A 15,407-nucleotide genomic window follows, 5' to 3' on the forward strand; every position below is an offset into this window, starting at 1 on the left:
ACTACAGAAGTTACGCACTGATGCATTATTTTAGTCGAAAAATGCTCCTCATCTTGGACTAAAATCTTAGCAATACAACAGATTAAATGTGTTTCTTAGCTTTTTTTTGTTTTTTGTTTTGCTTTTTTGTCTGTGGAGCTGTTGTTTCGCTTGAATTAACTTAATTTCGTCAGCACACGCCCTCAAAAACAGCGTATTTGAGTAGAGAACGGTCATGAGTTCAACTGTGTGTTATCCAAAGTCTGTATCAGTGATAAATGTGAGCGTCACTGCAGCGTTCCTGTTGTTTCTACAACTGTTTACTTGATTTTCTTTTGGTAGACGTCGGATACAAACTAAATATTTAGCAGAGATGTAGATTTTTACATTTGTCATTAGACTGTAGCAGCTCTTGTCACATTTTACGAGTGTTTTGAGCTCTTTCAGGAGGAAATGTCATTACTCACCACTGACTCTCGTGCACTTTTGCCCCTCGCTGCTGAAATGACATAATGCTGTGATGACATCTGTATTTATAACCTCTTATTTGGAATTTGGATAGCAGGTTTTAAAAGATTATGTAGAATAAAGGGGCTTTAGGCGGAGTTGATCGATGAAGCTTTGCCCAGAAACACTGTGTTGATAGTCGGGGCCCGTCACGTCCGTTTAAGTGTGTGGTCTGCATGGCTCTGTGAGTGACTGCCTTGTGACTGGACTGTAATGCCTCAGCTATTCACAATTCACTGCAAATGCTTCACTGCTAATGTTGTCCAGATGGGCTGGCAGGAAGTAAAACATATCTTTCTCCTTAAGTTCAGACGTGTGCTCGTGTTATACTAATAAGGAAAAGACTCCTTCATATCATGGAAACACTTTGCAATGTAATTTTTCATCTGAAATCATTGTAGTTTCTGCAATAATACCGTGTGGTCTAATGCTAGTTTTGATTATGGCTGCAGCTAACGATAACTTTGCTAATCAATAAGTCTAGCGATTGTTCTTTAGATTAATTGTTTAGTTGCTTAAAATGTGAAATGCCTATAAATATTACATTTTTACTCAATTTGACCCGGATGAAGTTAAGTTGTTACACTGCTTAAGGTCATCCTGATAGAGTATGTTATCAAAAAGGCTAAAAGGTTCTAATTCCTGCTTTGTATGATTCATGAAACATAAAAGTTCTCTCCCCTGTGGCACATTTTGGATTCGATTATTAAATTAATTGACTGTTATCACAGTAATTGGTTGCAATTAATTTATTCAACTTGTTGCAGCCTTAGTTTTGATGTACTAGATCAGGATCATTGAGCTCAACATTGTCCAAGTCATTTTTCCCATTATTTTTTCCCATAGACATATTCAGTTCAAATTGTTCTCATCACTCAAGTTTCAGAAACCGATCTTAAATAATATTATAGATTTTGTGGTGTTTCTTTATCACATCACTGTTTAGCCACGAGCAAACGTTCAAACGTTTTATATACATGCTGTTTTTGTGGAAGTCTGTGGGTAAAAAAATGAATTTACGTCCGGATCCAGGTGGTGGTCACTGTTGAGCTCCATAATAATGTATGAAATATTCAAAAAATGTCCAACTTTGACCTGTTAATGTGATTTTTTAGTATTGATTCTTCAGTAGTTCAAATGAGTAGTTTGACTTGTTCAACACTAACATAAAAAAATATTATTCTCAACACTTGTTTAGTGATTTTCAAGATGCCCAAAGACGCTTTACATAAGGAGACAATCGAAGACAAACGGAAGATTTAATTTTCTTTTTTAAATCTGTCTAGTATAGTCGCATTTTCCGGGCTTTTTTGAAGGTGTGTTGTGTTGATTACTCTAAGTTATTGATTTATCTATTCTTGTGTCTAACCAACCCTTGAACACCCTCAAAAGTAAACGAAATAACCTCCTCCTTTGTTCTCTTTTCATAGAGCAAAAAGAAATTTGAACGAGAATGCCGAGAAGCCGAGAAATCCCAGGTGTCCTTTGAGAAATTAGATAACGACATCAATGCCACGAAGTCAGAAGTGGAGAAGGTGAGCGGCTTTCACAATCTTCAAATTAAATAAAACGTCCTCGTCCGAATCGTCTGGGCCGTCGTGACACTCGAACATAAATAAACAGCTCGCGTTCATGCGGTTCGCAGAAGGTCAGCGGCGTATAATTGATGCTTCTGAAATTACACTGTGTCGTCTTTTCCCCATGGTGAGCGTATAATTAAACGCATTGGACGTACTTTTGAGGAAAATACAGTTGTCCAAATATAGAAAGTACCATTTGAGGCTTGTTTTGAAATGAGGTAATGCACCATTTTTTCAGGCGAAACACTATATTACGCAAAAACGTTGATTTAATACTGTTGTTGTTGTTGTTGTTGCTGTGCGTTTCCAGGCCAAAAGTCAATACTACCTGCGAACGCACATGGCGGACGAGAGCAAGAACGAGTACGCGGCACAGCTACAGAACTTCAACGCGGAGCAGTGGAAACACTTCAACAACGCCATACCACACATCTTCAAGGTACAACGGGCAACGCTTAAGTCGGGCTCGGAAAACGGCTGAACCATAGTAACGTTAGTGTTGTGAGTGGTGACACGCTTCTGTTTATCGAGAACATGAACGCGGTGTATCTTATTTTTATTGGTTTTCTTATGGTCAGTTTGCTCTCTCGACTTATAAGATTTCACAATATTGTCCAATCTGCACCTAAAGATGTTTTGTTATTTGATTTAATCCATTTGCATCTGTAGATTTATAAGGTTCATTGTGACGTCAAAGGCTGTTTTCTCAAAATGCATTTCCCCCCATAAAGTCATGAAGTTCTTAACTTAGATCTACACCAAACTTGGCAATCTTGTACTGAACAAGATATTGACGCATTGTACTGAAGGATTTTGTTTATCTTATTCCAAGGCTGAATTTTTTACTTTAAAATCTAGGCAAAATTTTACTATTTCTGCCAAAAGACCTAGTTTACTCAAATATTAAATATCCAAAATCCTCCTTGTGAATTTGTTTGTATCTAATATGTCAACAAAATAATGACATATAAACCTGGCTCTATCCGTTTTTAAGATTTACCGTATTTTCCGCACTATAAGGCGCACTTCAAAGCCTTTAATTTTCTCCAAAAAAGACGGTGCGCCTTATAATCCAGTGCGCCTTATAGTGCGAAAAATACGGTATATGTCCAAAATGTGGTATGTTATGTAATATGACTATGCATTTTTGCCAGTTTTGCACATACAAAACTTTATTTATATATGAAAATAGTACACGATGAAACACTTGTACCGTGAATATTTAAATAAACTACAGAATAAGTTTCAAAAGATGTTTTCCTATTCACCTGCAGTGTCTGGCTTCTCATGCTTAATTTTGTCGCTATGACATTGTACTCCAAATGTTGTGCCTCGAACCTCGTCAAGATCAAGTTAACTCCTGTTTCTCTGACATTTTTGTCCGTGCAGAATCTCCAGGACATGGACGAGCGGCGGACGGTGAAACTGGGCGAGACGTACAGGAGTTTTGCAGAAGCAGAGCGACGCGTTATTCCCATCGTTTCTAAATGTCTAGAAGGAATGGTGTCGGCCGCCAAAGCCGTAGATGAAAGAAAAGTATGTGATCTTACTCGGGACATGATATTTTAATAGAAACGGATGCAGATCGATACAGCTGTAGAGCTCTTTGTGTCGTCAAATATCATAATTTTCAGTTAGCCTAATGTACTCGACCGGATTCACAACTATTTTGACACTATTGAGTGATAAATGTACTGTGTTTAAAAGTTCAAACAAAGCTCAGGTTGCAGATCTTTTTATTGGATAACGTTTCAGCCTCATTTCCTTCTTTTTTTCTTTGAACCAGACATGCCCCTGCAGTTTATTGGATCGTTCCACGCTTCTTTTGTTTACTTTGTCACTTTCTAACTTTTGTACATCTGGTCATAAGCTCTAAAATATCGCGTACATTACATTTTACATGAGTGCATTGACAGCCTTCGTTTTGAGGCCAGCCTTTTCCATAAAAAAATGTCCGGTATCTACTCAACATGTGACATTGTTTTCCCTTTTTTCCCTCAGGACTCGGGCATCGTAGTGGAATCCTTTAAGTCGGGCTTTGAACCTCCCGGCGACTTCCCCTTTGAGGACTTCAGTCAGACCCTGAACAGGACGGGCTCGGACGGGACGATCAGCAGCGCGCCCCGAGGGGAGCGGGAGGCCACGCCAGGGTCCCGGCCCGACCCCCGACACGTCATGAACAGAACCAAGAACAAACTCTGGCCATTCGGCACAAAGAAACCCAAGGTACAAAGTGGAACTCGACCTCAAGCCCGACCTCAAAAACAATTCACTATATTTGTATTGCTACTCGGGATGTCACGTTATCGCACAGGAAGTAAACACCAAAATAAACAGAGCAGCAGTGAAGAACTTGCTTTGCCCCAGAGCTAAAAGCCAGTCGCAAAAGCCCACACTCAGTTTTGTGGAAAGTAAATCGCCTAAATCAGTGACAGTTCGACAGTTTCATTCTGTTCTATTTACCACAGTAGCAGCAAACGATTCAGCGTGAACAGCACACAGGAAGGATTTAGTCAAACTCGCATTTTAAGTAACATTCCTACAGCTATTTAGCAGAAACGAGCAACAGTCTTCTTCAATAAGTACTCAAGTATAGTTAGATAGAGAGAAAGAGCTGCAGGGAGACGGGGGAGGAACATGCTGGACTTAAGTCAAATCCATTGTTGAGTCATATGTATATTTTTGAAATGGAACAAATAATATGGTGTTATGTGGCGATGCGTCGTAAGACAAGAAGTAGCTGCAGTCATCTTGTGTGTGTAAAGTATTAAAATGTGTAGATTGACATTGTTTTCACACATCTACAAATTCAAAAATGTAATGAATTGGGTTTTTTGTCCTTGCTTTTGTTCCCTTTCCTCAGTCACACAGCAGTCTTACCGTTTCTGGACCTTACCCTCAGCGAGCTAATCATTACCCATTAGCTCTGCATAACTTCTCGTCTCAGTCTGCCGGGAACTATGCCACAGAAAGGGCGTGTGTGTGTTTGCGTTTCTCTAATTTCTAATTGTTCTCGGGCCACCTCCAAGAAGAGCTTTTTAGTTCCTCAACATGTTACTTTGCAGGTCAAGAGGGAGAAAGGACCATTCACAGAGTTATTGTTGGTTGAGAATTATAGTGAGAATTAAAGTGAGAAGAGCTGCAAGATGTATCGCTATTGATTTTAATTAATTCATTTTATTATGATTATATGTATTATTATTTTTTATGATTATTATTTTAATGATTGCGATTATGAGCAGTATGATTATTTTATTTATTTATTCATTAAGAGAATTAACCATGAAACACGGAACAGAACAAGCAAAATCTAAAATAAAAAGAACGCAAGTAGCACTAAACAGAAAATCATACAACAAAATAAATTACAACACATTGGATTGACAATAAGGGTCCCATCTTATGTCACAGTCAAATGTGTTCGGTTCCAAATTAAGTCCAAATGTTAGTTTTTCCTCCTTTTGTTTAATATTTGCTATTTCACAACTGACTCAAAATCGCGATTAGCAAATTGCAAAGATGTTCTTTACAAACAACAAAATATCCTGTTTAATTCTATATAAAAGCTTCCAACTCTTTAGTTTGGACTTCTACAAACGTGTTCTGTCATATTGGCTTAGTTTATTCACATTTCAGTTCATCTCTCTGATGTTCATACTTCTGGAGGAGTTAAAATGTGAACTTTAAACAGAATCCAACCTTTTAAAATGTAAATTGCAATGTTTGACAGCAAAAAAATAACAACTCGATATTTTCTCAAAATTGCTCAGCTCTATAAAGACGACATCAATTCACTCACTTAAATACTCGACGAACAGCGAGTGCACAGATTCCTTCCATCGAAAAAAAAGGGAAAATGACTTGTAAATCATAAAATGTGGAAGGCATTCGAGGCACTTCATTCTACGTTTTATCATTGTTTTCTCCACTCAAGATTGAAACACTCCCTCAGCTTTAAAGAGCGTAGCTGAAAACGTTGTGTTGAGTTATTAAAGGTGTCGACCACTGCTGAGATTCCGTGTTGACCTGTGGCTTCTTTTGTCGTCTCTTCTCGCTCCCCACAGTCGACGCCTCCCCCTCCTCCCCAGTCCTCGTCCTCCCGAGTCCGTTCAGCCTCCACCCTTTTCCCCTCGCCCCGCTTCAGCACAGATCTAATGAGCCACTACCTGTCCGAGATAAAGACTACAGTACCCAGAATTCCCCACAATCTGAAGGGCCTGAGGAGAGGGGTGAGACGGGGGTTGTGTACCGGTGTGTCGTGGTTGGACAGGTGTTTTAAACGCTTTTGCAAGTTTTGAAACACCACGTTGTCCATTGTTTATTTTGTTTTGTTTTTTCATTTTGAAGGGCCCGTACCTGACTTTTAATTCATTTTTTTTTTTAATTTCCTGAAGTGATTAGTGCAAAATTTGCTCGCCGTCGTGTTGCGATTCTCCCCAAAGTGTCGGACGTTTGTGTCGTTTGTGCCTCGAGCGTTTGACACCATTTTTGAGCAAATCGGACACTAATCGACAGAACAGAGTGCACGCAAACAGCGTCATTGTGCGCACAAACGAGCACAAACGAGCACCAACAAGCACAAACGAGCACAAACGATGCACAAACGATGCACAAACGATGCACAAACGTTTGACACACTTTGATTCAGACACTTTAGATGACCAACTTCCCACAGGTCATGAAGCGTGGTGTACAAGTAGAACGATGCAGCTTGTGACCGACTTCTATAAGGATCAATATCAATATAGGGAAGCTTATATTGATATTGATCTTGGGGGAAGAAATCATAAATTGTTAAGTTATATACAACTTGTGCATTAAAGCTGAATCTGATGAGCTGAAAAGGTGAATCATTCATTAGACTTTTTCATATTTATGGCATTGTGAGCATGAAATTCCAATTCAAACATCAATTTAGTAAACTTTTAAGATCCTTGTTTTTGATGTATACTGTATTTTCCTCACTATAAGGCGCACTGAAAAGCCTTTAATTTTCTCAAAAAATTACCCCTTATAATCCAGTGCGCCTTATATATGGATTAATTCTGGTTGTGTTTACTGACCTCAAAGCGATTTTGTGTGGTACACGTTTGTTTCTTTTAATGCGCCTTATATATTAAACATGAATGAAAATAGACCATTCATCGATAGTGCGCCTTATAGTGCAGAGAATACGGTATATGCATTGGGATACATCAGCCCTAGTTTTAATAGACATTTCCCATAAATGTTGTCCAAACTATTCCTGGCACAAATTTTTTAATATGAAAAATTCCCTCTTAAACAATTTGTGGACTCTAAATGTCACTTATTGCCTGTATTTCACAGTCTTTTTAACACTATAGTCACCTTTTTTATGTTTATGACAATACAAAGATCAACAAATAGATTTTTTTTAATGCAAATGTATTGGATGTGGACGTGAAACTGATAAATCCAACTCCCCTGAACTAGTATGTTGTTCAAACTGGGCAGTTGTTGGGTGAGAACCATGGTGAAGTCAGGTACAGGCCCTTATTTGAACTGGACCTACATATTTGCAAATGCTCTTCCTGTTTCCTCTCCTCTGTTACGTTTGTGTCATTCTTCCTCTCCTTCCCCTTTCCTCATTAGACGAGCTTTTGATTCCAATCACAACATGGAGGATCCTGATGATTGATGGTGTGTGTGAGATTTGGATGGGCTTTTCTCTCCGTTTGCGGTGATGTTTGCGGTGATGTTTGCTGTTTGCGGTGATGTTTGCCGTGTAGTGTGACTGTTGACAACTCGGTGTGCGACAGGTTTTAACACGAACTTAAAATAACGCGTGGCTGAGGCTCCAGAGCTCGTTCAGTGCCTGTAAAAACTAAAAAAACGTCTGGATTTAGGTCACTGCAGCTCGATTAGCAGTGCACTTTGTATCTTTCCTGGTGTGGGAGGAGTCAGAGATGATATCGCTTTGCCTGGAATGTGGCGCAGTATGGCTTTAAACTAGATTATCTTGCGCTTACGTATTATATTACAGGTGTCTTTAGATATTGTGAATGTCGTTTTGAAGATATGCAACATTTGAATATAGTTTGTTCTAAGAATTACTTTTTAAGAAATGCTGATGCTGAAAATAAACATAAAAAGCCATGTTGTAAATGTTAAAATAAGTGTATATACTGATATTAATATTTCTGTCATTGACATTTCACATTTGTCTAATAATTCAAACTCAACTAGCTAAACTAAAGACATGTTTTGACACATTTCTGTTGGATTTACACAATATAGCCTGACAAAGTTATTCATTTTTGTCAATTTGCCCACGCCTAGCGATTTTTACTGCTAATCAAATAACTCAAGTTTTGCATTCTTACTTGGAGTGGGCTTGCATTGACACTAGTTTGTCTAAACACAGATCCTAATCATAAATATAACTGGTATTAAAACTAGTTACTAAGGGCAAAACGGAACCTTTCCTGAGTAGTTTTAAAAAACATCTCGATCTATGTCAGAATTAGTTCAGATCACATATTAATTAGAGTCTATTATCTTAAAAAAAAACAATCAGAAATCGAAAATCAAGCCTTTTCCGTAGCACAGCTCAATTTAAAAACCGAAAACATGAAAGAGCCAGAATCCTAGAAAAATGATGCTTTCAAATGTCTTTTTTAAATGCGTTTGTGCGCTGCGGCTACATTTTCAGGTCACCCTTGATAAACGGGGCTCTATCTTCTCAAAAATAAAGGTTAAAAAATACAAAAGTAATTAATAAAACACTACTCCACGCCAATCTGACTCTTAACTTGGACGGGCGGCATCACAAGTCAACGCCGAGCCGTGGGGAACGTTCTAGGCAACGTAATAACATCTCCATGAAAGGAAAAAAGTTACATAGTGCCTCTTTAAGCCTCCATTGTCCATACTGTACACTGTCAATGAAGTGTTCTAAGGTCGGTTTGAGGCCGATCGCTCATCACAACTCACACTTCCTCTTTATTCCACTTCTACATTCGTGTCACACCGGCGCCTGAGCAAACATGGCCCATTATATGTAAAAACAATCACCTTTTATGGGCACTGAATCTGCAGTTTTAACCATACACCTCTGGACTTTGTGTTTTGTGCGTCCAGAAACAACTTAACAATAATATCCACTGAGAATCCATGCATATTGTTGAAATAATCTTTTTATTTCCGTACTAATGCCGCTCAGCTGTTTGCGCCGTGATCTTCTTGTGCTACTGGTTTGCGCTTTACTGATCATTAACCGGCTCACTGTGCTTTCTCTTTGCGGTAATGATTGACATGTTGCGTCTCAGTGGTCAGTGAAGATGGTAAGTTTGTGAAAGTGTGCGTAGAGCGTAGTATCAAAAGGACCCTGCAGTGTTTTGTAGGTTTCCCCATCTAGTAAGTTAGTTTTTCCCAGTAGAAACCCATAACTCAATCCCTTTAGTGAACAGTCGTAGTCGTTATAGAAAAAGTTTTGATCAAATTAACACGGTCCCTTTATAAGAAATGAAAAAGAGCCATAAACATGTGAATATTGGCCAATTATGTTGGGAAAATGTACTTTATAGTACTCTAAAAAGCCAAATGAACAATAAATCTGTAAGTAAGTATTCCCACTGCAAAATTACATCTTAAAACTAGAAAAATACATGTGTTTTAGGAAAAAAATGTCCTTAAAATGAGCTTTATTATCTTACCTATTTAGCGTTTATTTAGTAGAAATGTCTTAAAACAAGAGAAGTCAGATGTTTTTTTCTATATTTAAGTGAATAAATCTTGGTTAGATTCATGAAACTTGCATTGAAGAAAGTATTTTATGGATGTAGCGCTTTCCACAGACCAAAGTGCTTCACTGGCCGCAATGAAAACACAATAAGTGCAAATATATACAATAAGAGATTACGATGGAATTAATAATAACGAGCTAAAACCCGATTTGGGCAAACGGTGCGATTGCTAATGCCGTGTGCTTGTGTCAGGGCCCACCTCCAGAGGATTTCAGCCATTTACCCCCCGAGCAGAGGAGGAAGAGGCTGCAGCAGAGGATCGACGAGCTGCAGAAGGAGCTGCAGAAGGAGGTGGACCAGAGGTGAGTAGACTTTGGGGTTCTGAACTCCTGACAACGTTCACATCCAGGCTCTGCACCATTCTCTGGAACTAGAACTGTACTGCACTTATCTGCTCTTTTGAGGTTTTCTGTAAAGTACTTTGAATTATTTTGGGTACGGATAATGCTCCAAACTCACCTTGGGCTGCAACGAACGGTTATTTATGTATGGTCAGTGATTTTTTATTTATTTTTTATTAGTCGACTGGACCGACAATTATTTCTGTTGCTTCCGTTGTTTTAAATGCGTTTTTAACCAATTAAATCTAAAAAATATGGTGACTGGAGGCATTTAAATAGAGAATATTCTAAAAAAACAAGTGTATTAATAGTGAAAATCACAAATAGTTTATTATTTTTTGGACATTTTGGGTTAATACTGCTGCTGTTTATTGTTATAAAACACCGTTTCGTATGCGATATTAAATTATGATATTGATTTCAACAGTCTTATTAGTCAGTTATTCTGCTTCGTCGTTGCAGCCTACATTTATAATAGTCTATGCAAGTAACACAGCTGCTTTTTGTTCCTCCAGAGAGGCCTTGAACAAGATGAAGGACGTGTACGGAAAGAATCCCAAGTTGGGTGATCCCAGCAGCCTGGAGCCCAAGATCTCAGAAACCATTTGTAACATGGAGAAGCTGCGATCGGAAATTCACAGACACGAGGTTAGACATGACATTTATATAACAAATGGCCTCTTAAAGAAGAAGAATCTTGTAATTATCGCCACAGTTGAAAAAGAGCTTGTAGCGCCGCCTTGTGGGCAACATATCAGTTTGTTTTATGAATAGTCAGTGAAGATATTTGCTAAAGTTCTGGTCTGTACTGTACAAGGACGTCGCAATATAAAATATCACTGTTATGTTTATTGTAAGAGGAAGCGTCATAATTTTATGATTTTTGACAAAACCAAACAGCAGTGAAATTGATTGAAAAGCACTCCTGGGTTGCCATTCTGGAGTATAGATTGAGTTGTTTTTGCGTTGGCAATGTGAGCTGTATAATCACATTCAACCTGCGTAACCTGGTCGTCCGTACTTCCTGTGTCCAGACGTGGTTGTCTGAAGTCGAGGGGAAGCAGAGCAGAGGCGACAGGCGGCCCAGCGCTGACAACCACCACCACCACGCGCCACCTGGAAGAGAGAGGTAAGACCGCCACATTTATAACACCTCTCTGCTTATGTTAAACGCGCTTGTGCCGCGGCCACAAACTGAAATAGTTCACCTTTGACTCAAAAAAAGCCTGTTCTCTGTCTGTGAACGTCTGAGATATTTGTTATTTCTGTGTTTTACATGAAGCTTGTCCCCTCACAGCATTTGTTTATCCGTTGCTAGGGCGATGGCCTCAGAGCAGTGATATAGAATGTGATTTAACTGTCGCCGGAACTACTTGTGTGTTAAACTATTGGCAGTTAGCGTTCTCACAGACCGCGGTTTAATCGTGAGTTACTTTTGGACAATCATGTAATTAATTGCAATTGTTATGTATAAAATCTATTCCTGAAGTTTAGACCTTTACAAACATGTTCCTAAATGCATGGGATCCTTGTTTTAGTTCAGCAGTTCATATTTAAGTCATCTGGATGTTTTTAAAGTGGAAATACTCATCAGAATTATTGCAATTGGATGATTGTTTAAACATAATCCAGTTCTATTGCTTGTTCTTCTAACACTTGAGCTTGAATTGCATTAAATCCATCTAAACCGTAACCAAATTGAGACGAAACGTACAAGAGATCAGTGTGATGTCGATGAAATGACGTATGCACTATGATGTATGATGAAATGCAATGAAAACTCTCCGCCGCATTGCACTTCCAGTCCTGAGGGCAGTTACACAGACGACACGAGTCAGGAGCACAGCAGCCCTCATCACCGCGCTCCCCCGCCACCCACGGGCCACGGCAACGCGCACGAGTTCGACGACGAGTTCGACGACGACGACCCTTTGCCCGTCATCGGACACTGCAAAGCTCTGTACTCGTATGACGGTAAAACGACACAAACAAACAAGCTAAATTACCAAAAATGGAGTGTATTTAGAGATATTGACAATAATAAATATCTCACAGTGTCCCGATAACAATATTCAGACCATATTAAGCCAATCCAATAGAAATGTGTTGAAATATGTCTTTTTGGGGTAGAATGTTTCAATTTATACCCTTATTTGGATGTTTTTTTTCCTTTTTTATTTTCTATCAGCTCTTTTTTGCCATTTTTTATTATTATAAACAATACATTAAATCTTAAAATGTTGCATCTTCTCAAAAACTTTCACAAAACTATCAATACCTATAATTGGTAGGAGAAAAAATCATAATGTTGCTGTTGCTGTTTTGGAGATATTACAACTTTTTGTTTAACTTTACTGTCCGTTCACTTTTGCGCAAGTCTCTTTATTTTCAAACACGTTTTGGCTGATTTCTGATCAATAATATCAGAAGTTCATCATCGTGGCTGCAAGAGTCAGCGCAATCCAATCGAAATCGCAAATTGAACGGACACAACGAGCAAAAGGCAAAGGCTGCAATTTATAAGCACCATTTTTCCTCCCTGAATGACAAAGTAAAGTCTAAACCCTGCTTTAAATCTGCTAGGCCATGTCCAGAATCCAATTATTAAAGCATAAATCGCAAATCCAATCCCAATTATCGTATTTTCCGGTCTATAAGTCTCACCGGAGTATAAGTCGCACCAGCCAAAAAATGAATAGAGAAGAAAGAAACTGGAGTATGAAATGCAGTTGCAAGTGTGAAAATAACAAATAATATCACATATAAGTCACTCCGGAGTATAAATATAAGTATAAGTCGCACCCCGGCCAAAACTATGAAAAAAGGTGCGACTTATAGTCCGGAAAATACGGTAGCCATTTTTCTTAACGATCATCCCCCAAAGGTGTCCCCCCTAAATGCGCCGCCAACACTGCGTCACATTTTTCCTTCTGGTTCTTCAGGTCACGACGAGGGGACGCTGGTGATGGCCGAAGACGAGGTGAGGGGGGGGAAATACCCTAAAACCGCTACGTCGAGCGCGTATCCAAATCCTCCCGCTAACATAACCCTTTTTCCCCCCCCGCCCCCGCTAAGGTGCTGTACATCATTGAGCCGGACAAAGGCGACGGCTGGACGCGGGCGCGGAAGCAGAGCGGCGAGGAGGGCTACGTGCCCACCACTTACGTAGACATCACTTTGGAGAAGAACTCTAAAGGTGCCGTGACGTATATCTGACACTGTCGTCCCCCCCTCATTCCCCCCCGCTGCATGGACAATCACCCCGTCTCCCCCCCGCGTAACCCCCTCCGCCTGTCTCTTATCGCTCGCTGTGTTCGCCGTTCATCTTCCATCGTGTCTGACTTTGTTGAAGGGGCGTGTGTGTGTGTGCGTGTGTGCGTGCGTGCGTGCGGGGGTGCGTGTGGGGGTGTGTGGGGGTGTGTGGGGGTGTGTGTGTGTGTGTGTGTGTGTGTGTGGGGGTGAGAAGAGGTTTCTGCTGCCGTGCGAGTCTAGGCCGTCCCAGAGTCACACGAGCAAAGTTACAACACGAAAACCATGCAGAAACGATTGACAAAAGGTTTAGGGTCCAAGTCCGTTACCGCAGGGAGTACGTTTCGCCGCTCATCCTCTCCACGCCGAAGACTTTTGTCCGTTCAACTTAATTGGTCGTGTTTTGACGTTCGAAGTCGTAATCCGGACAACGCAGACTCTTAAAACGCACAGGAAAAGAGCGTTTATGACAGTGACCGTGGCATTATTAAATCAAAACGTTGGAAAAAAAGAATAAACGATTTCTTATTTTCACCAATGATACACTTTGTCCGTAAATATTCTCAATTTAGAAGCCGTCCGTCGCCATATTTCAGCATTTATTTGATTGAAAATGTGTTTAAAAAGACTGAAATGACGATTGAGGAATTACACGGACAATTAAAGAGAGCGTCGCCATGATAATAACATTTAAAACTTGATGTTGAAAAAGCTAAGGCCAGTCGAGTTTGTTTGTAGAGCACGAATTCAAAGTGCTTCACACGACTGGAAAAAAATGCATTCAAATCACAAAATGGATAGACATAAAACGACATCAAAACTTCGTGGCGAGCGCTAATAAACGCTGTTAAAACGACGTCAATCGTGTTGTAACTTGCGGCGTGCCTCTGCGGAGCTTCAGCCACATCCCATCGATCAAAGTGTTTTATAAATACTTTTTAACTTTTTTATATAATATCAGACAAACGACACTGCTGTAAGTATTTTTGATTTTAAGATGTTGATTGTACCCAATTTAAAAAAAAAAAAAAAAAAAAAACACTATTGGACTAAGGTATGGATTTTTATTTTCTTAATTTGTCTTATTTATGTGTTTCGTGTCTGCTTCTGTCTGTCACTCTCGAACATTGTATTGCATTTACATCTGTGTCGTAAATGTACAGCGTTTGTGTATTGCTATGACATTAAAACACTAAGTAAGTGTAAATCATCTTGGGCTCTTACTGTGAGAAACAGAAAAAAGTGGAGCATCTTGTTTTTTGTCACGTTGTCATTCATTGTCATGTTTCACGCATTAAAAAAAGCCACTTTGTGCACCGTGACCCCGGCTTTTCCCTCCTCGCCGTCTTTGTGGTGTACTTACGACGGCGTGTGTGAATCCGTGTGTAACTTTGACTCTCCTGTGTGACCGCAGGTTCCTGAGGGCCGCAGGGTGCCCGGGCGATTTGATTGGCTGGTGGAGGGCTCACGCTGATAACGCTAATAACTGAGCACTGGGGGGGGAGACAGAGAGAGGCAGAGAGGGTGAGACTGGGGGGGGAGTAACCATGTAGTGCGATGCAGGGAGGCAGGCTTTGCATGTCCGCATGCTCGCATCCTCGCATCCATCGCCAACGGCAACGACAGTGGTGGAAAGTCACAAAGCACGACAGTAAAAGTGCTGTACGGACGTGAAATTTACATCAGAAAACGGCTCTAAAATGTAGTCGTTGTTGTTTTTTTTACTACGCTGCGTTTTGAGACTGAAGTGAAAAGTAAAAGTGCTTTTCTGCAGGTTTGAGACGTCCTGCCTAAAGATTTAGACTTAAAATCCAGGTTCTGACAAAAATACATGAATAAAAATGGTCGATTAGTGATAATTCAGTCGCTTCTTTTGACCAAAAATCGGGTCAATTCTTCATCAAGATGAAAAATTGTGTATTAAATGTTAGAAAATGTTGCATAAAGAGCTTAAGACCTATACATTTATTTATTTAAGATTTGTT

General features: G+C 39.7%; 1 protein-coding gene across 4 annotated transcripts in view; it reads left to right on the forward strand.

Moving 5' to 3' along the window:
* Nucleotides 1-14,973, forward strand: part of fnbp1l (formin binding protein 1-like) — a 40,381-nt gene extending 25,408 nt beyond the window's left edge. The window contains exons 6-17 of one of the 4 annotated variants that reach the window (XM_072438658.1): nt 1,917-2,021; nt 2,377-2,505; nt 3,456-3,602; nt 4,068-4,292; nt 6,131-6,295; nt 10,025-10,134; nt 10,689-10,821; nt 11,208-11,302; nt 11,978-12,147; nt 13,116-13,153; nt 13,249-13,369; nt 14,837-14,973. In XM_072438658.1, the coding sequence (XP_072294759.1) occupies nt 1,917-2,021; nt 2,377-2,505; nt 3,456-3,602; nt 4,068-4,292; nt 6,131-6,295; nt 10,025-10,134; nt 10,689-10,821; nt 11,208-11,302; nt 11,978-12,147; nt 13,116-13,153; nt 13,249-13,369; nt 14,837-14,844 (1,446 nt within the window). In that variant the 3' untranslated portion in view covers nt 14,845-14,973. Of the gene's footprint in view, nt 1-1,916; nt 2,022-2,376; nt 2,506-3,455; nt 3,603-4,067; nt 4,293-6,130; nt 6,296-9,355; nt 9,371-10,024; nt 10,135-10,688; nt 10,822-11,207; nt 11,303-11,977; nt 12,148-13,115; nt 13,154-13,248; nt 13,465-14,836 lie in introns of those variants that run through there. The other 3 variants (XM_072438657.1, XM_072438659.1, XM_072438660.1) reach the window with 3 other exon arrangements.
* Nucleotides 14,974-15,407: the final 434 nt, after the last annotated feature.

The sequence above is a fragment of the Eucyclogobius newberryi genome, unplaced genomic scaffold (genome assembly GCF_026437365.1).
Source record: "Eucyclogobius newberryi isolate DKJ021-1_F unplaced genomic scaffold, fEucNew1.0.hap1 SCAF_9, whole genome shotgun sequence".
NCBI classification, from domain to species: Eukaryota; Metazoa; Chordata; class Actinopteri; order Gobiiformes; family Gobiidae; genus Eucyclogobius; species Eucyclogobius newberryi.